The sequence below is a fragment of the Scyliorhinus torazame genome, chromosome 1 (assembly GCF_047496885.1).
Source record: "Scyliorhinus torazame isolate Kashiwa2021f chromosome 1, sScyTor2.1, whole genome shotgun sequence".
Lineage (NCBI taxonomy): Eukaryota > Metazoa > Chordata > Chondrichthyes > Carcharhiniformes > Scyliorhinidae > Scyliorhinus > Scyliorhinus torazame.
This window is the reverse complement of record NC_092707.1, coordinates 95,518,388-95,542,786: the sequence shown is the minus strand read 5'-3', so window position 1 is coordinate 95,542,786 and position 24,399 is coordinate 95,518,388. Positions and strand designations below refer to the sequence as shown.

General features: G+C 46.9%; 1 protein-coding gene across 3 annotated transcripts in view; it reads right to left on the bottom strand.

Annotated features, from left to right (window-relative positions):
* The window catches only part of ppil2 (peptidylprolyl isomerase (cyclophilin)-like 2), a 593,707-nt gene that overhangs the window by 7,295 nt on the left and 562,013 nt on the right, over positions 1 to 24,399 (bottom strand). For all 3 annotated transcript variants that reach the window (XM_072498280.1, XM_072498289.1, XM_072498297.1), the window contains 2 exons: positions 3,174 to 3,246; positions 2,058 to 2,120 (listed from right to left, as the gene is read on the bottom strand). In XM_072498280.1, coding sequence (XP_072354381.1) covers positions 2,058 to 2,120; positions 3,174 to 3,246 — 136 coding nt within the window. The remainder of the gene's footprint in view (positions 1 to 2,057; positions 2,121 to 3,173; positions 3,247 to 24,399) is intronic.

Here is a 24,399-nt window from a genome sequence, read left to right as displayed (position 1 = left end):
GTTCACCCTTCGCAGCACCTCACACCACAGACTCTTTTCCATCGCTCTACCTCCCACTTCACCTTAACCCCCTCCATGGACACCCTATCCTCCTCAAGGATCATTCCATAAATCCCCGACACAATCCCCTTCTCCAGCCCCCCCGCTGACAGTACCGCCTCCAACAACGAGGAGGCCGGCGCTATCGAGAAGGTCGGGAAAACCTTTGTGGCAAAATCTTGAACCTGCAGATATCTAAACCCTTATCCCTGCGCCAACCTGTACTTCTCTCCCAGCTCCCCCAAGCTTGCAAATCGTCCCCCAAGAAATAGATCCTTAATTTCCTTAATCCCCCTCTCGTCCCATCCCCGAAACTTTGCATCCATCCTCCCAGGCTCAAAACCAAAAATTCCCCCTAATTGGTATCTCCCCTGACCCGGCCCACAGTTTAAAGTGCTGCCTAAACTGCCTCCAGTCTTCAAAGTGGCCACACCACCGGACTCCCCAAATACTTATCCGGTGCCATCAGGAGCGGCACCGTTGCAGCGCCCACAACCTCGGTGCAGAGAAAAGGTAGTGCCTCTTTAAAACAATTTGTGGTACACAATAAAGAGCAAGATAATTACTCAGAAGAAAGAAAGTGGCTGGAATGGGAGTTAACTATGCAGATTTCATAACAGATTTGAATGTATACAGTGGACAATTGGTTTAACCATTCACTACCAGATCTGATTAGCCTACATTAGCACTACAGGGGTCCTGCTGTCATCTGCCTAAAGTGGTCATTATTCCAGGATGATCTTGGAATGTAAAGATATCCCCTGCTTCTTTTCTATACTGCAAACAGGTATGGACCAACGGGGGCTTGACGAACGCAGGTAAGTTTAGCCCCCATGGAGGAAAGAGTGATGCTCGCGCAGTATGTTTCCGTTGGGGAGATCCTTTCTCTTATTTTTTTTTCCAGATTTGTCGGGGCCGAGGTTGCTGGTGGGGCAGGCTTTGAGGTCATGGTCCTGCCCCCTCCTTTTTTTCCCCCCAAAGCGCTAGCAAATTTGCAGGAAAATCTGGCAAGGCAGTTGAAGTGTCCTCTGCTTTTTCCACCCGTGACAACACTTTTTAAAAAATATATAAAATTCCGCCGTCTATATAAATATACGTTGTTGTAAACTGGCTGAGGGCATTCCATACTGTCACGCGTTCTGCTAATGAAATATTTCACCTGGGCTTAATTTTGCTTCCAGTGTCCAAAGCCTCTGAGATTTGTGTCGAGATCGGAAATGTCCACTAAGGTTACTTGCAATTTGATAAAGTTAAGGGAATCAGTTATAACGGGTGGAGGGAGAAGTGGGAGGCTCTTTGATGCCACATATTGTCACTCTTTCATCCCTGTCATCTTAAACATTCCATTAGTTGCAATTTCTGATACTCCAAAAGAGTGCTATGTTTGACTCCACAACAGTGACTAAATTGAAAAATATTCACTGAATGTCAGTTGCTTTGGGTGTCCTGAGGATGTGGTAAGGTGTTGTATAAATAGAGATCCTTTCTTTATTGTATCATGTCCTGAAGGAGAAACACTAGTCAGGACACAAGGGGTAAATCTCTTGCTCTTCTTCAAAATACTTTTACTCGTCTAACAGAACAGATAGGTCCTTGGTTTGATGTTTCAACAGCACCTCTGACAGTGCGGTCCTCTCTCAGTACTCCACTGGAGTGTCAGCCAAGAATTTTCTATGGTTCTATTCTATGATTCCAAGATTTTTGTGCACGTGGGACTTGAACCTGTAACCTCTGATTCTGAGACTACAGTGCTACCAATTGAGCCACGATTGACATTCCCCAGGCAAAGTGATTAAAGAACCATTAATCACAGAAGGAGTTTCCATTACAGTATAAGCTATATGGACAGAGGTCAATGTTTCATTAAAGGCAGGCAACTCCCATGGGGTTCAATGTCCTATCACAGGTTTAAATAATGTGCTTGTTTTTGATTTACCATTATTATACGTGAGCTCTGCCAGGGTAAAACAGAAGATGTCTATGTCTGAGCTTGTGGTTATTTCTTTCCATGCGCTTACCAAAACATCTGCTTCTTCAAAAGGATCCACAAACACTACTGTCCTCTCAATTTTGACCTCTTCCTGCAGGCAGAGAGAAAAAAGTTCAGCTGTTGCCAATATGGATGTTAAGTGAACAAGTTACAGTTTGACACACACAGCCTCTGGGAATTAGAATATATCTCAAGAGGCATGCAGGCAGCATGAAACTCGTGACCCAAATTCTAAGCATCCCATGAATTCAACGAGTATTAAAGCACGGTGTACAAAAGCAGCTGGTAATATATTTACGTTATATCTATTTACAGTTCAGAATCAGAATTATAAATTCAATCACCATTTCTCCCACCAATGAATGTTGTTATATTTGGAGCTAAGATGTGCTGAGCGAATTTAATATTGGATCGCTGTTTAGAACATTTTGGAGGAGGTGGCCGGGCCTTTTTGGAAAAAGCACGAGACATTTTACAATGGAAGTGCTGACATGTCTTCAATGTTTATTATAAATGTATTCTAAAAAATTAAACAATAAAATTTTAATTTTCCAGTGTTGTTGCTCACTTGAATGTTAAGTATAATAATGCAGAAGGAGAATTGCACTGTAGAAGTTTTATTTCGTCTTATGAAAAGACTGGAATCCTAACTGTTATCCCATGCTAACCAACTCCCTAAGGAATTCAGCCATTTACAATAAATATGGGTGACCTTCACACTTCAAACATAAGGAGTGTTGATGGGCAATATCTCAAAATCCATTTGCAATAAAACTAGATCATAATACTCTTGCTGGCAAATAATTCAAACTAGATATACAGGGTTCAGATTTCCCATTAAGGGTGAGTTGCACCCAGGTAACTCAATGCAATAAATACAGGAGCAAGCTGCATTCGCAAAGGCTTGGTGCTTAAATATATTTTCATATAGATGTTTTGCTGTGATTTGCAATTCTTAGAACTGAATTTTGACAGACTTAGAACTCTAGATCTATGACTTTTGTTTCTAATTATATATATGTGAAATGTCTTGGAACATTTTTCTACGTGAAAAGCACCAGAAACTACAACTTATTGCTATTGTTGACCTGGAAAAATCCGGCCAATGGCCTCAACGATTGTGCTACCTTTAGAATAAGTTTACCTTTGGCAGGTCAGTCTTCACATCACTCTCCACATTCTCCATGGCCGTCAAGGTCTCAAAACCACCAACCACTCTAAATTTCAAACACAAGGAAATGAACAACAATCGCCCTCTAGCTGGTGCACGCATGGCTCACATGTATTTGGGGAAAAATAAAATTGCCTGAAAATACAACAGGCACCAGGTATTCAGGTATATATGGCTACACATGGAGACTTTTCACTTCTACTTTCTTATTTTGAGAGCATTAATCTGCCAGCTGACATCAACCTTAAACTCTGATAAATTAATGAACCTCCAGTTTTAGCTAACAGTCAGTGGAGCATATGATTGGGTCATTATACAGTACTTCATCCATGAAGCTGACAGCCCCGAAAGGACTCAACTTCTCGTAACCATTAGACTGTTTAAGAAGCTATCATTGCAATGACTTTTGGTTGTGGCATGTTGGTGGAGGTTGCATATTTGGCGGCTCATGCCTGAGTTGTCTTTTTTCGGCTCATTACACCCGGTTTTTAGGAAAATTCTTATGTGAGAAGTTGTGGGAAGGTCTGCGACATTTCAAGAATGTCAAAAACTGGAAAAAAGAACTCAGGGAGAAAGGGGGTGAGCAAACGTCCACCGTCAAAAGTGGCGATGAGTTCAACGGTAGAAAAGATGGCGGGAGAGTGCCGTCAGATGGGTCTGCGCCCATCACGGTGGAAAAGATGGCTGAAGTGATGACCGGGGAGTTTGAGCGATTGTTCTCAAAACATTTTGAAAGGCATCGGTCAGAAAAGATAACCTCGCTTAAGGAGTGGGTGGGCAAGACCCTTGCCCCGATGAGAGAGGAGTTGGTGAGGGATCAAGGAGAGAAAATGAAGGGGGTGGAGGAGGCATTGTTGCAGCATAGCGACCAGGTCACCTGGATGGGCGAGGAGTTGCGGAAGGTGGCAGAGATAAACAGAAGGCTGAGAGCCAAAGTAGAAGACTTGTAGAACAGATCATGAAGGCAATGAAGCAATGAAGTGGCAAATGAAATACGATGTGGAAAAGTGTGAGGTTATGAACTATTTAGGCATATACTATTTTCTAAATGGGGAAATGCTTAGGAAATCAGAAGCACAAAGGGACTTGGGAGTCCTTGTTCAGGATTCTCTTAAGGTTAATGTGCAGGTTCAGTCAGCACTTAAGAAGGCAAATGCAATGTTAGCATTCATGTCAAGAGAGCTAGAATACAAGACCAGGGATGTACTTCTGGGGCTGTATAAGGCTCCAGTCAGATCCCATTTGGAGTATTGTGAGCAGTTTTGGGCCCCGTATCTAAGGAAGCATGTGCTGGCCTTGGAAAGAGGAGGTTCACAAGAATGATCCCTAGAATGAACAGCTTGTCGTATGAGGAACGGTTGAGGACTCTGGGCCTGTACTCGTTGGAATTTAGAAGGATGAGGGGGGATCTTACTGAAACATACAAGATACTGTGAGGCCTGGATAGAGTGGATGTGGAGAGGATCCACTTGTTGGAAAAACTAGAACCAGAGGACACCATCTCAGACTAAAGGGACATTAAAACAGAGATGAGGAGGAATTTCTTCAGCCATTTTTACCTGCCAAATCTAAGGATCATGCATAACGGCAGGGTCTATTACTTTGAGATGGCAGCAGAGGCGTTTGTGAAGGCAGAAGACCTGGGACTGGACTGATTTTGGACTTTGACGGTTTTTGACTGAGTTTTCCCTTTAGGTTGTTCATTCCATTTATGGATATTATGGTTAGGGCAGCACGTGGCACAGTGGTTAGCATTGCTGCCTATGGCGCTGAGGACCCGGGTTCGAATCCCGGCCCTGTGTCACTGTCCGTGTGGAGTTTGCATATTCTCCCCGTGTCTGCGTGGGTTTCACCCCCACAACCCAAAGATGGGCAGGTTAGGTGGATTGGCCACACTAAATTACCCCTTAATTGGAAAAAAAGATAATTGGGTACTGTAAATTTTTTAATTTTTTTTAAAAAAATGGATGTTATGGTTAACTGTTGTGTGTAAAAGATGTTTGGGCTGGATGGTTCGGGTAGGATGGTTGGATTTATGGTTGGAGGAATTTTGGGGCTTGTTTGGACGTACCTGGGCGGAATTCTCCCGAATTCTGGCCCGACGCTGGCGTAATAAAATGGCGCGAACCACTCCGACGTCGGGCCAACCGGACGTTGCGGAATTCTCCACACTTCCGGGTGCTAGGCCGGCGGCGGAGGGGTTGGCACCGCGCCAACCAGTACCGGCGCGAGTTAGCGCAGGCGCAGAACTGCCGGCTTGGTTCCGCGCATGCGCAGACCGGCTGGTGTATTCTTGCGCATGGGCAGGTGGAGTGTCTTCTCCGCGCCGGCCATGGCGGAGCACTACAGAGGCCGGCGCGGAAGGAAGGAGTACCTCCACGGCACAGGCCCGCCAGTAGATCGATGGGCCCCAATCGCGGGCCAGGCCATCGTGGGGTCCTCCCCGGGGCTGGATTCCAACGCGGCCCCCACCCCTCCCCGAGGACCGCACCAGCCGGCCTACCAGCCCGATCCCGCCGTGTGGGACCATGTCTATGTCACGCCGGCGGGACTGGCCAGAAACCGACAGTTGCTCGGCCCAGGAGAATTGCCGGGGGGGCCGCTGCCAACGGCCGCCAACCGCGTGGCGTGATCCCCGCCCCTGCCTGAAAACCACCGGCGGAAAACATGGCAGCCTGCGTCGGAGCGGGATTCACGCCGCCCCTGGGGATTCTCCGACCCGGCCAGGGTTCGGAGAATCCAGCTGAACATGTTGGGAGTTTGGAAGGAGTGGGTGTGGGGGCTTTGGAGTCAGTGTGTTTTTTCGATGTGGGGCAGGGGCTCTGGTAAGAGCCATCGCGCTAACAAATGCAATGTTGGCTAGTGAACAGGAGCGAGGTGGGGAGAGGGGCTGGGTTTCGATGAGCCTGGGAGGTGTGAATGGTGGGGGAATGGGGATGATGCTGGGTGAGGACTTTTCAAGAGGTGGTTGGGGGGCTTCCGGGAGGTGGGGGAAGGGATGGGAGATGTGACAATGACTAGGGCTGGGTCTTGCCTGCAAGGCGGGGCCTGGGGGGATGGTCATGACGGGGAGGAACGGTGGGGGGAGGGGGGTGGTGAGGGACCCCCTGGTCAAAGTGGTGATGTGGAATGTGCGAAGGTTGTTGGGGACCAATGAAGAGAGCACGGGTTTTCTCAGACTTGAAGGTCCTGAAAGTGGACATGGTGCTGTTACAGGACCAGACTAATCTGAGTGAGCCAGGTGATTCATTTGGGCTTTGACAGCAGGGCCCGGGGCTGGCGATGCTGGTGGTAAATGGGTTAGGTTCCAAATGGAGAAGGTGTTGGCATACCAGGGGGGCAGGTACGTGATAGTGACTGGTGAGCTGGAAGGGGTGAAGGTGTTGGCTGGATTCATGAAGGAGATGGGAGGGGTGGATCCGTGGAGGTTTTCGCATCCACAGGATAGGACGTATTTGTTCCTTTCACCGGTGCGGAAGGTGTCCTCAAGGATCGACGTTTTCGTGGTGGGGAAGGCGCAGGGGGAAAGAAGGCAGAGTACTCAGCAATCGTGATATCGGACCATGCTTCACACTGTTGGATAAGGGTCAAGCCCAGAGGCCAGTATGGAGGCTAGAAGTGGGTTTGATTGCAGACCCGAACCCTTGCATTAAAATGTGTAAGGTGATTGAGGAGTATGTGGCGTCTAACCAGAATGGGGAGGGTTCGCCGTTGGTGGTCTGGGAGGTGTTGAAGACAGTAGTGAGGGGCAAGGTAATTTCATTCAAGATGAAGGTGGATAGGGAAGCACGGCGAGAAACAGCATGGGTTGACAGAGGAGATTTTGGAGTGTCATGGGACTGCTCCTTTAAGAAATGTTTTTGTCTCATCACACGGCTTTAGTGATGTCATTGTGTGGGTGGAGCTGGGCTGTGGCTCTGTGAGTTTCACTTTGAGTTTGGACTGGTTTGAACTGCACAGGTTGAAAGAAATGTCTCTCTATCTTCATTTTAAAATCTGATTCCAGACTGCTTGGTAACTTAAAAGTGTGAGGAGAACTTCAGGTATATATGCAGGTGCGGAATGTTGCAAGAAAGGTCTTCCCAGACTTTCCAGTCACACCGTCCTCCTCTCCTCGTTACTGGAGGAGGTGCTGTCGAAGGGGGGGGGGGGGTGTTGTTGCTGGAGGGTGGGTCAATTCAGCGATTTACGGTAGGATCATGGGAGGAGGATAAGGTGTCCATAGAAGGAATTAAGGCCAAGTGAGAAGAAGAGTTGGCCATGCTGTTGGATAAGGGATTATGGTGCGAAGTGCCACGAAGGGTCAATGCCTTGACCTAGTGTGCGAGGCTGGAGTTGATTGAATTAAAAGTGGTGGACAGGGTGCACTTAATGAAGACGAGGATGAGCCGGGTGTTTGAGGGGGGTGGAGGACAGCTGCGAGTGGTGTGGGAAGGGCCCAACCAACCATGCCCATATGTTCTGGTCCTGCCCAAAGTTGGAGAAATTATGGGGTCGTTTTTCAGCACCATGTCAGAGGTCCTACATGTGGATTTGGAGCCGGGCCGCTGGGGGCCACATTTGGGGTGTTAGACCTACCGGATAGCAGACGGATGCAGGGGCAGACATCTTAGCCTTCACCTTGTTGATCGCTCGCAGGCGATCCTGTTGTGATGGAGGTCAGCTTCTCCCCCCCTGTGACTCAGTGTGGCTGGGGGATCTAATGGCGTTCCTGTATTTGCAGAAGGCAAAATTTGCTCTCAGAGGGCAGATGAGGGCTTCCACAAGAGATGGGGTTTGTTTGTCTTGCACTTTGGGGATCTGATTGTCATCAAGGGGTAGGGAGGAGGCAGAGGGTGGTGTTGGGGCTGTGTTTATTATTCGTAAAAATGTAGAAAATTTGAATATAAATATAAATTTTTTTTAAAAAGCTTTCATTGCCATTAGGTAATGAGTTAGAATCAGCCTGTCATGGGAATCCAATGTATTCAAATTCCGAACATGATTGTGAGATTTCCCCCAAGGATGCTGCCCAGTCTGCTTTCCTTATCCTCTCTCTGCTGGGTGATATTAGATTCTGTGAATCACTGTTTCTGTGCTGTTAGTGAGAGCCAACCATTTGAGAATTTAATCTGCATCATACACAACAAATCTCAAGATGTTTTGATGTTCTTTGATGTGTTTTTCAGATGGTCTCGCCTGGATCAGCGATGGCAATTTTGCACAGCAACAATATTTCTTCAAAAATAAATTTGGTTCAAGTTTGGATTTTGGTGGAGCTGTCCCTCTGGCCAGAAACTCAACTGGACCAATGCTGTGGCTGTCAAAACAGGTCAGAGACAAGTGCCCCACCCTCATGACTCTTCGCCACCTATAAGGCACAAGTCAGAAGTATAATGGAATAATCTCCACTTGCCTGGATGGGTACTGCTGCGACCATGTAAGAAAAGCTCAACACCACAAAGGGAAAAACAGTTGAGTAGATCAGGGTTTTTCCAAGTGCGGGTCGTGACCCGCGACTGGGTTGTGGACGGGCGCAGTGTTGCAGCGCACTCCTGGTGGTCCAGATCACAGAAACCCCAACGGCCGCCACTGGAATTTTTATTGAGAATGGTGGCCGCTGCCACCCTTTAAATGATAAGAAATGAAATGAAATGAAAATCACTTATTGTCACGAGTAGGCTTCAATGAAGTTACTGTGAAAAGCCCCTAGTCGCCACATTCCGGCGCCTGGTCGGGGAGGCTGGTACGGGAATTGAACCGTGCTGCTGGCCTGCCTTCTTTAAAAGCCAGCGATTTAGCCCAGTGAGCTAAACCAGTGTGCAGTCTTCCGGCCAGAGGTGGCAGCAGTGAGCAGGCCAGGTTCCCTGCACGTAAACTTGACATCAAGCGCCCTCTATGTACGTGCTATTGGCACCAAATCATGGAGGAGAGCTTCTTCCATTTTCTAGCTGCTGGCAAACAAGACCTGTTGTGATGGAGGTCAGCTTCTCCCCCCTGTGCCTCAGTGTGGCTGGGGGATCTAATGGAGTTCCTGTATTTGCAGAAGGCAAAATTTGCCTTGACTGTGAAGATGAATCACCTTTTTACAAGTAAAAGACGACTAGAGACACAAATAGGCAGTGTACCTATTGGATAGGATCTCAAAACGGAATCTGCTTGAGAGAGCTGCGCAGGAGAGTCCAGGGCAGGACAGAGCAGTGCTAGTGCTGGTCTGTATAGAGCTTCAGGGCCTCAGGTTAACAACCTTCAAAGAAGAAATTTAACTCGGGGACAAAGCAGTATAAAGATGATTTCCTGTGGTATAGTTTTGACAATTGAGCCAATGTAAAGACGGATGCAAAGCCCATGTAAGTTATATGCAGAGAAGCACTGGCAAATAAGAGGAGAAGTTTCAGATTTTGAAAGAGATGTGGCGGTTGAAAAATTCCTTTTGAGGTTGGGACCCCAGAATCAATTATTAACTTACAGCTGACTTCAAATGAAAAGACTACGCTGTTGTACCTTGCCTGTGACACCACATTAAAAACACGCCAAAAGCCCATGAAGCTGTCAATATTCTGGAGTAGCATCTCCCGGGAGTATCCAGTGCTGAGTAAAATAAGCATTTGGTTGCTATTGCCCTACATGTGAGGTTGCATTTTCATTTCACACAAAGATGAAGACGGCACAAAAGAACGGGCTGAAGTCTGCACCTGATATGCACATTGCCCTCTCCTCCTGTGAACCTGATTGGAGTGAGATGGTGAGGAGCAAGCAGGCTCTCCTTTTGCATTAAAGACAAGCAAATGTGTTATGTGTCACGAAGGTCGGTCGACATGGGTCATGAAGGTCAGCCAGCGTGTCCCCCAAAGGTCGACCAATTGGCAAAAGTGCGTCCTGGGAAATAAAGTTTGTAAGACACTGCACTGGGACAACACTCCATCCGGCACCTTAAACATCCCATTACTTTATCATCAGTGAATGTAAACACTGTGAATTCCAAGTTTTCCTTCAAGTCACATATCCAGCTGTTGGATGTGTATCCTGTTTCCTCATGGACACCAAATTAAAATCCTGGAACTCTCTTTATAGCAGCAGGTGGACTGCAATGGTGTAACACTATTTCCTTAGGACGATTAGAGATGGGCTATAAGTGCTTGTGCGGTTGGTGATGCTTACGCCGTGAGAATAAAAGAAAACTACCCACTTCCTCTATAATGTTTCAACTGACCCATCACTGCTCTCTTAGGCAGTCTCATAATAAGAAGTAACACTTTCATAAATGTTTTAAATGTATTGACATTAAGGAAAGGTAAACTCTAGTACTTAGTAACACCATTTATTTTGTCATCTATATCACCTGAAGGTATCTTTCTTATGCTTGGTTATGTTTTTCCATAAGGCTTAAGGCTTAAAGATTACTTTGCATAGAGAGTTAGCAGTTGACACACTTTGAAAGATGGGTAATATGAATTAAAGATGAAGGTCAAAAATAAATAAAAGATGTAACATCTGTTGAGACTGTGCTAACCATTTTCCTGTAGACACTAAACCCTATCCTCAGCACTGACAACGCTGATTCTCCAGATGGTTAAGGGCCTGCCACACATACATCTTTAGAAGCACAATCAAAGCTAGATTGAGGATCTTTTGAGGATTAAATTCTTTGATCGGTATGTTGATATTTGACTCTCCCTTAATCACTTTCCACAGCCAAGGGTACAAAGAAGTAACCCAGTTGCTGCAAAGGCTTGGGCCGGTCACCAACTGTGTGAGGGTGCTGATTGGAGACAGAGTGTGCAGATAACTGCCCGTCTTCCATCGGCTGTCAAGTGATTTCTTAGACACTTCCTCCTACCCTCCCCTGGACTATCACCCCACCACCAAGCATCAAGCCATTGTTTCCAGGACTGTCACTGATTTCATCTCCTCTGGAGATCTTCCTTCCACAGCTTCCAACCTCAATCTCACAACCTCACTTCTACCTCCTGCCCAAAATCCACAAACTGGACTGTCCCGGTAGGCCCATCTTGTCAGGCCGTTCCTGCCCCACCAAACTCATTTCTTCCTATCTTGATTCCATACTCTCTCCTCTTGTCCAGTCCCTGCCAACCTATATTTGTGATTCCTCTGATGCCCGACATCATACGAACAACTTCCAGTTCCCTGGCCCTAACTGCCTCCTCTTTACCATGGATGTCCAATCCCTCTATACCTCCATTCCCTACCAGGATGGTCTGAGGTTTTGACTTACTGAGGAGCAAGAAAATACAAAGGAAGCATGGCTATCCCAGCACTAATAGCAGCAGTCAACTTGCTTTCGTACAACCACAGTTTATCCTTTAACCCTGTTTATGCCAGATCTTTCTACATGCCTTGTTGGTTTCACATCTAAGATTCACCCAATAGGGACTTCCGGGTGCGGCGATGACCAGCTGAGTCGCACGTTTCGGCAGCTCCCTGTGAAACGGACTTTTGGGCTCTTGATAGGAGCCCCAACGGCAATTTTGACGGCTAAAAACACTGTGCGGTAAACCAGAAGGGAATCCCCCCCTGGATACGGATGGAAAAAGGAGGAGAGAGTGGCCAGATTGCAGTGGATCCTTTAGAACAGCGGCAAGGAAGGCAAGCAAAAACCAAGATGGCGTCGGAAGGTGGCAGTTTAACTTGGGGCCCTGAACAACAAGAGTTCTTGAAATGCTGTGTGGAAGAGATCAAAAAGGAAATGAAGAAAGAGCTGTTGGCCCCGATACTACAGGCGATCGAAGGGCTAAAGGAGGAACAAAAGACCCAGGAGCGGGAGCTTCGGGTCGTGAAGGCAAAGGCAGCCAAGAATGAGGATGATATACAGGGCCTGGTGGTGAAGACGGAGACGCAGGAGGCACATCAGAAACGATGTGTGGAAAGGTTGGAGGCACTGGAAAACAACGCAAGGAGGAACAACCTGAGGATTCTTGGTCTTCCTGAAGGTGTGGAGGGAGCGGACGTCGGGGCATATGTGAGCACGATGCTGCACTCGTTAATGGGAGCGGAGGCCCCGGCGGGTCCGTTGGAGGTGGAGGGAGCATACCGAGTGATGGCGCGAGGACCGAGAGCAGGAGAAATTCCCAGAGCCATAGTGGTGAGATTCCTCCGTTTTAAGGATAGAGAAATGGTCCTTAGATGGGCGAAGAAAACTCGGAGCAGTAAATGGGAGAACGCGGTGATCCGCGTTTATCAAGACTGGAGTGCGGAGGTGGCGAGAAGGAGGGCGAGCTTTAATCGGGCCAAGGCGGTGCTTCATAAAAAGAAGATAAAATTTGGAATGCTGCAACCGGCAAGACTGTGGGTCACATATCGAGGGAGGCACCACTACTTTGAGACGGCGGATGAAGCGTGGACTTTTATTGTGGAAGAAAAACTGGAATGAGCGGGTTATTAAAAGGAACGTTCGAACAAAGTGGTGGGGCGAATGTGGGGGGCAAAGAGGGGTTTTATGTACTAATCCTGCGATGTGGTAACTTTTCTCTCTCCCACAGGTGGTGATGGGGGGAGGAGGGGAGGTGGAGGAGATGGGGCATTTGCCATTGGGGGCGGGGCCAAGGGAGAAGCGCGGGCTTGGTTCCCGCGCTATGATGATCATGGCGGGAATAGAGAAGCAGGAAGGAGGGGGCGTCGCACGGTGCGAGCCGAGGTCACGGGGGGAAGCCGAGGTCAGCCAGAGTTTGCTGACTTCTGGGAGCAACATGGGGGGAGTAATTACGCTAGCGGGGGATCTAGCGGGGGGGGGGGGGGGGTGGGAGGGGGGAATTACTGGGTTGCTGCTGCTGGGGAGAGGGGGGAGCTGGTATGGGAGAGGATGGGCGGGGGGGCACCGCCTGGGGGAGATACAGCTGCGTGGGAACCGGGTGAGGAGCTGGAAAAAGGTGATGGCTAATCGACAAGGGGGGGGGGTAGGAAGCCCCCCAACTCGGCTGATCACGTGGAACGTGAGAGGGCTGAACGGGCCGATAAAGAGGGCACGGGTACTCGCACACCTTAAGAAACTTAAGGCAGATGTGGTTATGTTACAGGAAACGCACCTGAAACTGATAGACCAGGTTAGGCTACGCAAAGGATGGGTGGGGCAGGTGTTCCATTCGGGGCTAGATGCGAAAAACAGGGGGGTGGCTATATTAGTGGGGAAGCGGGTAATGTTCGAGGCAAAGACTATAGTGGCGGATAACGGGGGCAGATACGTGATGGTGAGTGGCAAACTACAGGGGGAGACGGTGGTTTTGGTAAACGTATATGCCCCGAACTGGGATGATGCCAATTTTATGAGGCGGATGCTAAGGCGCATTCCGGACCTAGAGATGGGAAAGCTGATAATGGGGGGAGATTTTAATACGGTGTTGGAACCAGGGCTGGATAGGTCGAAGTCCAGGACTGGAAGGAGGCCGGCAGCAGCCAAGGTACTTAAAGATTTTATGGAGCAGATGGGAGGTGTAGACCCGTGGAGATTTAGCAGACCTAGGAGTAAGGAGTTCTCGTTTTTCTCCTATGTCCATAAAGTCTACTCGCGAATAGACTTTTTTGTGCTGGGTAGGGCATTGATCCCGAAGGTGAGGGGAACGGAGTATACGGCTATAGCCATTTCGGATCACGCTCCACACTGGGTGGACTTAGAGATAGGGGAGGAAACAGGAGGGCGCCCACCCTGGAGAATGGACATGGGACTAATGGCAGATGAGGGGGTGTGTCTAAGGGTGAGGGGGTGCATTGAAAAGTACTTGGAACTCAATGATAATGGGGAGGTCCAGGTGGGAGTGGTCTGGGAGGCGTTGAAGGCGGTGGTTAGAGGGGAGCTGATATCAATAAGGGCACATAAAGGGAAGCAGGAGAGTAAGGAACGGGAGCGGTTGCTGCAAGAACTTTTGAGGGTGGACAGACAATATGCGGAAGCACCGGAGGAGGGACTGTACAGGGAAAGGCAAAGGCTACATGTAGAATTTGACTTGCTGACTACGGGCACTGCAGAGGCACAATGGAGGAAGGCACAGGGTGTACAGTACGAATATGGGGAGAAGGCGAGCAGGTTGCTGGCACACCAATTGAGGAAAAGGGGAGCAGCGAGGGAAATAGGGGGAGTGAGGGATGAGGAAGGAGAGATGGAGCGGGGAGCGGAGAGAATGAATGGAGTGTTCAAGACATTTTATAAAAAATTATATGAAGCTCAACCCCCGGATGGGAGGGAGAGAATGATGGGCTTCTTGGATCGGCTGGAATTTCCCAAGGTGGAAGAGCAGGAAAGGGTGGGACTGGGAGCACAGATCGAGGTAGAAGAAGTGGTGAAAGGAATTAGGAGCATGCAGGCGGGAAAGGCCCCGGGACCAGATGGATTGCCAGTCGAATTCTATAGAAAATATGTGGACTTGCTCGCCCCGGTACTGACGAGGACCTTTAATGAGGCAAAGGAAAGGGGACAACTGCCCCCGACTATGTCTGAAGCAACGATATCGCTTCTCTTAAAGAAGGAAAAGGACCAGCTACAATGCGGGTCCTATAGACCTATTTCCCTCCTAAATGTAGATGCCAAGGTCCTGGCCAAGGTAATGGCAATGAGAATAGAGGAATGTGTCCCGGGGGTGGTCCACGAGGACCAAACTGGGTTTGTGAAGGGGAGACAGCTGAACACGAATATACGGAGGTTGTTAGGGGTAATGATGATGGCCCCACCAGAGGGAGAAACGGAGATAGTAGTGGCGATGGATGCCGAGAAAGCATTTGATAGAGTGGAGTGAGATTATTTGTGGGAGGTGTTGAGGAGATTTGGTTTTGGAGAGGGGTATGTTAGATGGGTGCAGCTGTTGTATAGGGCCCCAGTGGCGAGCGTGGTCACGAATGGACGGGGATCTGCATATTTTCGGCTCCATAGATGCCCTCTGTCCCCATTATTGTTTGCACTGGCGATTGAGACCCTGGCGATAGCGTTGAGGGGTTCCAAGAAGTGGAGGGGAGTACTTAGGGGAGGAGAAGAGCACCGGGTATCTTTGTATGCGGACGATTTGCTACTATACGTGGCGGACCCGGCGGAGGGGATGCCAGAAATAATGTGGATACTTGGGGAGTTTGGGGATTTTTCAGGGTATAAATTGAACATGGGGAAAAGTGAGTTGTTTGTGGTGCATCCAGGGGAGCAGAGTAGAGAAATAGAGGACCTACCGTTGAGGAAGGTAACAAGGGACTTTCGTTACCTGGGGATCCAGATAGCTAAGAATTGGGGCACATTGCATAGGTTAAATTTAACGCGGTTGGTGGAACAGATGGAGGAGGATTTCAAGAGATGGGATATGGTATCCCTGTCAATGGCAGGGAGGGTGCAGGCGGTTAAGATGGTGGTCCTCCCGAGATTCCTCTTTGTGTTTCAGTGCCTCCCGGTGGTGATCACGAAGGCTTTTTTTAAAAGGATTGAAAAGAGCATCATGGGTTCTGTGTGGGCCGGGCAGACCCCGAGAGTGAGGAAGGGATTCTTACAGCGTAGCAGGGATAGGGGGGGGCTGGCACTACCGAGCCTAAGTGAGGATTATTGGGCCGCTAATATTTCAATGGTGAGTAAGTGGATGGGAGAGGAGGAGGGAGCGGCGTGGAAGAGATTAGAGAGGGCGTCCTGTAGGGGGACTAGCCTACAGGCTATGGTGACAGCCCCATTGCCGTTCTCACCGAGGAACTACACCACAAGCCCGGTGGTGGTGGCTACACTGAAGATTTGGGGACAGTGGAGACGGCATGGGGGAAAGACTGGAGCCGTGGGGGGGTCCCCGATAAGAAACAACCATAGGTTTGCCCCGGGGGGAATGGATGGGGGATATGGAATGTGGCAAAGAGCAGGAATAACGCAACTGAAAGATCTGTTTGTGGATGGGAAGTTTGCGAGTCTGGGAGCGCTGACCAAGAAATATGGGTTGCCCCAAGGGAATGCATTCAGGTATATGCAACTGAGGGCTTTTGCGAGGCAACAGGTGAGGGAATTCCCGCAGCTCCCGACACAAGAGGTGCAGGACAGAGTGATCTCAAAGACATGGGTGGGGGATGGTAAGGTGTCAGATATATATAGGGAAATGAGGGACGAAGGGGAGACCATGGTAGATGAACTAAAAGGGAAATGGGAAGAAGAGCTGGGTGAGGAGATCGAGGAGGGGCTGTGGGCAGATGCCCTAAGCAGGGTAAACTCGTCGTCCTCGTGTGCCAGGCTAAGCCTGATTCAGTTTAAGGTATTACACAGGGCAGATATGACTGGAGCACAGCTCAGTAAATTTTTTGGGGTGGAGGATAGGTGTGCGAGGTGCTCGAGAAGCCCAGCGAATCATACCCATATGTTTTGGTCATGCCCGGCACTACAGGGGTTTTGGATGGGGGTGACAAAGGTGCTTTCAAAAGTAGTCGGAGTCCGGGTCGAACCAAGCTGGGGGTTGGCTATATTTGGGGTTGCACAAGAGCCGGGAGTGCAGGAGGCGAGAGAGGCCGATGTTTTGGCCTTTGCGTCCCTAGTAGCCCGGCGCAGGATATTGCTAATGTGGAAAGAAGCCAAGCCCCCGGGGGTGGAGACCTGGATAAATGATATGGCGGGGTTTATAAAGCTAGAGCGGATTAAGTTCGTTCTAAGGGGGTCGGCTCAAGGGTTCACCAGGCGGTGGCAACCGTTCGTCGAATACCTCGCAGAAAGATAGATGGAATGGGAAAAAGAAGGCAGCAGCAGCAGCCCAGGATCGGGGGGGGAGGAGGAGGGAGGAGGAACCAGAAGGACTCTCAGGGTTGTTAATATATACTGTATAGTATGTATAGGTCGTTGCTACAGATAATTATATATTGGACTGTTAAATTATATTTTTGGAGAGTGTTACTTGTGACAAGGCAGTTGCCAATTAGGGCTAGTTTTCATTTTTGTTATTTATTATTTATTCATTTTTTTGTTTATAAAATAGGTCATTGTTATTTGTGTTGTTATAATATTGTGTAAAGGATGCACAATGTACTGTGTTGGTTGACCAAAAATTTTCAATAAAATATTTAATTAAAAAAAAAAGATTCACCCAATAGTGACAGAATGTTTAGGAATTTTATAAATTCTACAGAAACCTCAAGACATGTTCCTAATGTTAGCCCAGTGTGCCAGTGGATACCTGTTCCTGTTAAAACAACAATTTTCTTTGCTATCAGTATCTGTATTTCTTCCATCAATTTTCTCCCCTCTTTGTTGGAAGGTGTTGATGTGGGAAGCTGGTGTGGGATTCCACAGGCTCCCGGAGCCAACTCTGTTTTCAATTCAAGCTAATACAAGCTCTTTCCTGCAGATACACATCGGGAACCCTGGCATTTTTTCCTTCTCTTATCCAGTGACACTGAGTTCAACTGTATAAATCCTACTCAAACCTGTGGATCAGTTTGCTTTCTCAGATTGGCATTGCATCATGTGTAGGGGTGGGCTGACCAGTGTCCTGGCAATATACATCCCTCAATCACAATCAATAAAACAGATTATATGGTCATTATCACACTGCCTTGTAGGACCTTGCTGTGCGCATAATGGGTGCCAAATTTACATTACATCGATGATTACACTTCAGGTAAAGCCCTCGGTTGTTTATCAAGCACCGTGGGACTTCCTGAGGTTGTGAAAGGCACTATATAAGTTCAGGTTGTTGTTTCTTCTGACATGGTCTGCTGAACTCAGGATCTGTTTAACTCTGCTGTAGGATGCTTTGACAAACTGAGCCACTGGCACAGTCTTGCAAAGCTCCTTTAATGTGTCTCATTTGTTGCTTTACATGGGAGTAAAATCACAAATATGTGCAAAAACGAAAAATAAATCACACTTTTCCAACCCTGATCCATGCTCACTAGTTTTCCTCAACTCTTGCAGCTTTGTGGTCAAAGAGTAAATTAGATAACTTGCTTGTCCTAAATGTGCCTTCATGCAATGTAAAAACATAAATTGAGAAGGGCACAATTTCCATTTCTCCAACAGAAAAGCACTCAATTCTGTTATTACCTCTTCATAATTATTTAATATTTAACCTTTGGAACCATCTTATGCTGTTCCCTTAATCTGCTCTAACAAATGTCCTTTTGAAGATAAGGTATCCAAAACGGCCCACAAAATAATATTGTAAAGTGGCTTTACTGTGGGATCGAAACACCTAATGTGACTGGTCATGAGGTGCCTCGGAGGTATACTTTGGGTCACAAATAGAATCACTTTACATTGACTGGATACTTTCAGTGAATGTTGATAATCATATATATATTCCATTCCTTTGCCTCTGGAAGTCCATTGACAATGAACAGTCTTGTTGAGCTGCGTGCACTTGCATAGTGGAGCTCTGCTTCTGAGTTTGCTAGAAACCAAATTTCCTTTCTTCTTCATTTTACCTCCCAACACATGAACATTTCAAAAAATAGTTCCCATCTTTTTGTGGTGTGCTGTACTCATATCTAAAAATAAAATGGTTAAATGTTGCAATATAATAAGTGTAATATTGTTACAGGCAAGATAGGGGCTAATTAAACTGCACTAATTTTTCCTCTCACCACCTGTTGGTAAATAGAAAAGTGTTTTGATTTTTTTTGTCATCTTTATAAACGGTGGAGTATTTCCCAGACCCTCAGTTTTGTGCAACCCAATTTTTTTATTAATAACCCCACAGCACTCTCAAGATAGGGTTAGCTTATTTTCACTCACTCAAAACATGAAAGAGGGTTTGTAACATTCCTTTTGAATTCAGATGCTAAAGAAAGGAATAGAGAAAAGAAAGATGTGCAGTAGACAAAATAAATATTGTTTCACTTAGGTTCCAGAGTCCGGAATCAAAGTCCAATGAGGCATTCGTTCACAGAGGTCAGAGAATTGAAAACTGATGCTGGATGATTTTTACTTTTTCAGCTGCAATTGTTGACTGCACGCAATGAGAAGATTGATTATGAGTCAGCCTCGTCGGCAGTGGTACAGACTTCCATCAGAAGCAGGGCAGACAGGGTCAGGTGTGGCCTGCTAAGTCAGGTGAAAACAGCAGACTGAGCTTTTCAGTTCAGCAAGGCAAAATTACTTGTTCCACAAACCAGAGGCCCATGACACACGACTCCCACCTCTTCATTATCACCGACAAAGGATGTATATCCACCGTCTAGAATCCAAAGAGTCTTAGCCATTAGGCATTGAAAGGAAAGTTGTAGGGCCCTACAACCATCTACCAGCTAGCCTGGGTTTTAATATGTAGATGACCTTTGTATACCTCTCTAACGTTGGACTGTACAGTTTACAGGGGGTTGTTAGTAGCTCCTCAGAAATAACAAGGTGTAAATTTTTCTAAAACTGCCAAATGGCTTCTTTAGTTCAGGGGGTTACACACAGACAGTTTCTTTTTTTTTTTTTAAAAATTTTTATTCTCCTCCATTTTCACATTTTCTCCCACATTTACATCCATCAACAATAAACAATAATCAGCAAGATATGTCAGTCCCCATAATAACAACAATCCCATCTACCCACCAACCCCCAAACCTCAACCCGCATGTTTACATAAACAAATGACAAAAATAAATCAGGGATTACCTGTAGTCACCCTTAATCTTACACAGCTCCCACCCCCCCCACCCCCCACCCCAGGTCTCCAGCTCCTCCCGTCCACTGCCTCTTGTAAAACTCCTCCCCCTACCCTCGGTTCATCCCCCCCCCCAACTTTCCACCCCGGCTAGACCACTCAGACCCTGTTCTGCCAGGCTCCGATGGCTGCAGCCCCTCCCCCCACCTCACTCCCGTTCACTGGCCGGCTTAAACCGGCCAGCGTGGAGGCCCCCGCCCGGGTCCCTTTCCCACTTGCCCGGCCCCAGGAAAGCCCAAAGATCCCCTTTTAGCCCACAAACCCCGCCTATCCACCTACACCCCAAATAACTCTCATTTCGAGTGAAAGTCCCGTCCCTTCCCTTGTCCAAATATATACCACATTGGCTCCTTTAGTCTCTACACCCGTGCGCAGTGATACAAAAAAGAAGAAAATACAGTCATGAGGTTACATCGACACATGGCCATTCCTCAATTTGTCAGTTCTGCCACAGTCCTTCTGCTTTCGCAAACTCCTCCGCTGCTTCCGCCGTTCCAAAATAAAAGTCCCTGAGCTTGTAAGTCACCCTCAGCTTCGCTGGATATACAATGCCGCACCATACCTTGCTAATGTACAGTGCCCTCTTCACCCGGTTGAAGGCAGCCCGCCTCCTTGCCAGCTCCACCGTAAAGTCCTGGTATACACGTGTACCAGCTCCAGCCCACTGCACCACCCGCTTCTGCTTGGCCCAGCTCAGGACCTTCTCCTTCACCCTGTACCTACGGAAGCACAGAGTCACTGCCCTTGGCGGCTCACTCGCCTTTGGTACAGGCCTCCACGACCGATGAGCCCGATCCAGTTAATATCGGGAGGGGTCCTCCCCCTCCCCCAGTAGTTTTGCCAGCATCGCGGCAAAATACTCAGTCGGCTTCGGTCCTTCAACTCATTCGGGCAGCCCCACAATACTCAAGTTCTGTCGCCTGGATCTATTTTCCAGGTCTTCCATTTTTCCTCGCAGATCCTTGTTAGTATCCATTACCTTCCGCATCTCTTTCCCCATCGAGGCAAGTTGATCACCGTGCTGCAATAATGTCTCCTTCACTTCCTTCAGCACCTCCCCTTGCTCTCGCACCTTCGCCACCTCCGCCCTCACCGGGGAAACCGCCTCCTCCACCAGCACACTCAAGACCTCCCTCATCTCCTTCCTCACCGTCTCCATGCATTTCGCAATCTGCGCCAACTGCTTTTCAAATTCCGCAGCCATCACCTTGGTTATTTCTTCAGCCGTAAGCAGTGCGGCCTTCCCTGGTGCTCCAGCCTCCATTTTTCCTGGTGACCCAGCGTTGACCTTTCCACTCCCCGACTATCCTCCAGCTGGGTTTTTTTCGGCCGTTTTTTTGTTCACCCTCGACATTTTTCTTTGGGGTTTTTTTCCCTCCTGTGTCTTCTCAGTGCCTCCTCTGTGCCTTCTCCCTTCTTCTGCCGCCTCCGCGGATCCTGGGACCGGGCTTAAAGCCCCAAAATTGCCGTTCCCGAGCGGGGGCTCTCCATTGTGCGGCTGCCTCCTGCCCGCCGTCACCGGAAGTCCACACAGACAGTTTCAGCCATTACAAAGCTGTTTGTTTAGTTTTTTAGAAATAGTGATAAGGATATGTATATATTGTAAAACTGTACAATGTGAGGTTTTAGTCCCTCACAATAGGCATACTCCAGAGGATCCCAGCCTATCCCAAGTTCCAAAATGTAGTTTGAACTGTTCAAAGAGAGACAACTGGAGAAACGATCAAAAACCATAGGGAATTAAGAAAAAAATAATAATTCGAGGTCACCTTGAGGAAAGGATACAGACACTGACTCAGGGAAAAGGACTATTTCCTGTAAAATGCTCAATAGCATCCTCCTGACTTGCACATTGCTTTTAATATCCACAGACTCCATATTAGAACTTTTGCTGTAGTTTTCAGGATTGCAGAGGAACTGATTGTACTTTTTCTGCTCAGCAATATTCAACCTCCATTTTTTTGGATCATCTATTCTGTCTAGAGTCCTTTCAATGTAATTAATTTCCTTTTGGTCTTCTGCCATAAAACTTTGTGCCTTCAGCAAATCTGATGTAACTGGAAAAGTTTCCCTCACACTGTCTTATTCATGACTAGCTGGAAGCCTAGAGTATACCTTTGCAGAAATCCAATTGTTGGTCTTTTGGGGCATAGTTGTGTTCATTTGTCAACTTTCAATTCAGCTAACTAATCTGGGATTAATTCCATGAACATTCTGTGAATCCTTAGCAGTGGAAGCTTATCACATATTTCCAAAACTCCAGGTACACTGTATCTGTTAGATAGCCTTTATCCTTTCCTTTCCTTGGCTCCTGAAAGAATTCTAATATCATCTCAAGGACGACTTGGTACTTGCGGTTAGAAGTGCTTGACATTGCTGGTCAAGGTTGAAGCGTGAACAGATGCTGCTTTGTGGGCATGTGAGGATGTATCTCATATATTCTGATATACAGACAGGGAATTCAAGATGTAATCCAATATCAAATCCAAGGCATCTGAACAAAGTCCTTAACTGATTACATATAGGATAACAAGCAATCTAATCACGGGGTTCCACTTAATGGCACAAATGCAAAGCCGAAAACAATTACCAATTGTCAGCCAAATCCTGAGATAAGGTGACAGCCTTCAAATTTCTCTTCTGGTATCTCATATCAAGTAGATATTGGTGTGGGTAACATTCTGTTTTTGTCAGCTTTGCTTGCAGCCAGCAGTTGTCTGTGCACTCAAATGTTCTGGATGCGTGCAAAACTATTAATGCCTGTGACCCTCAATGCAGATTGACCCAGACAATTAGCAGGAATTTGTATGTGCAGTATAAATATATCATGGGCTTACAAGTCTAGTCCAGATGGTTCACATTGCCTTCCTACACAGCCGTAGTGCCATCTGTTGCTCTAGCAAGAGATGAGTGCGGGGCATGGGAGAAGCAGGGAATTTTCAGTAAAGGATACAGCACCTTAAATAAGATATTACTGAGGTATAACTGGGTGTCAGAGAAATGATAGCCACCTTTACATGAGCTGCTGGTGGTTTATCAAATGTTGTACTCCTGTCCTTTTGTGTTAGGTTTAAAGAAAAGCCCAGCAATCATTGCTTAGTATTCCATTGCTTTCACTTAATGATTCTAGTATGTTTCTCTACAAATATAGACCAATCTAGTCATGGCTTAAATGAGTCACTTTGTTAACAAGCTTGGAACTCAAATTGAACAAAACTTCAATGTTATTCTTTCAATGATGTGGAGACGCCGGCGTTGGACTGGGGTGAGCACAGTAAGAAGTCTTACAACACCAGGTTAAAGTCCAACAGGTTTGTTTCGATATCACTAGCTTTCGGAGCGCTGCTTATAGCCAAGTTCCGCACACATGAGTGCGGCCTCAACCGGGACCTGGGATTCATGTCGCATTACATCCATCCCCCACCATCTGGCCTGCAAAATCCTACCAACTATCCTGGCTTGACACAATTCACACCTCTTTAACCTGGGGTTACCCCATCTCTGGATCTGTAAAGATTTAATCACCTGCTAATGCTTGCATTCCAAGCATTGTCTGGCATCTTTGAATCTGTCTATATATATGTTTCTGGAACATACCTCTTCATTCACCTGAGGAAGGAGCAGCGCTCCGAAAGCTAGTGACATCGAAACAAACCTGTTGGACTTTAACCTGGTGTTGTAAAACTTCTTACTATTCTTTCATTGGACATCTGCTAGGGAAATGTAGGGTGTCAGCCATGGTAAATTCGCTGCTGTGTTTCCTACATTACAAGTGACTATACTTCAAAAGTATGTAATTGGTTGTAAATCACTTCAGTGCATCCTCTAGTCATAAAACACACTAAATATAAGTGCTTGTTTTTATAAACACATAGTACAATAACAAACCATATTGAAATGTAATTCTATCATTTTCATGATGTCACCATGATGGGAATGAAGTGACATTATTCCCTTTGCAAATAACAAAAAGGTTCACCAACATATGCTTACTGAAGACAGTGCCCTTTAAAATACCAGTGACAACATCAGCTGAGATGTGAAGTTCTATCACAAAAGAGCTACTCCTAGTCTCGCTGAATAAACAGAAACTTCACATTTCATCCCTTATTTTTGATGAATAAGCAAGCGCTCAATCTACTGCTTACTCTGAATAAACAGGAAGTTCATGCTGAGTATTATGGAAACGAGACAAATGTACAGCAAACAAAACAGTGAGTGCACAATGCCTTGGGCATGGGGCTATAAATAAATATGCAGTTTAACCATATACACTTGGCAAGATGATGTTTCTGCCTGTGCACATGTAGAAAGAAGAATGCACCTTCAGTGACTGTGCTGTGATTGCTGTAAATGGGATTACAATTAACAGCAGTGAAAGCCAGAAGACAGTTCCAGGGATATCTAAACAGAAATGATTACAGAAACATTCTGAACTTAATGTGAGCAGATTTCAGGGCTGCACTAGCATACGGAAATGAATCCAGTTACATTTTAGACTTCTGGATAAATTCTTTGGCATTTACCACAGAGCTCTGTAAAATACTTTGATAAATTTAACAGGAATAGATTTGATATTAGTCCATCCGACAACCCCTGAGGAATGTGTTAGCGTCAGT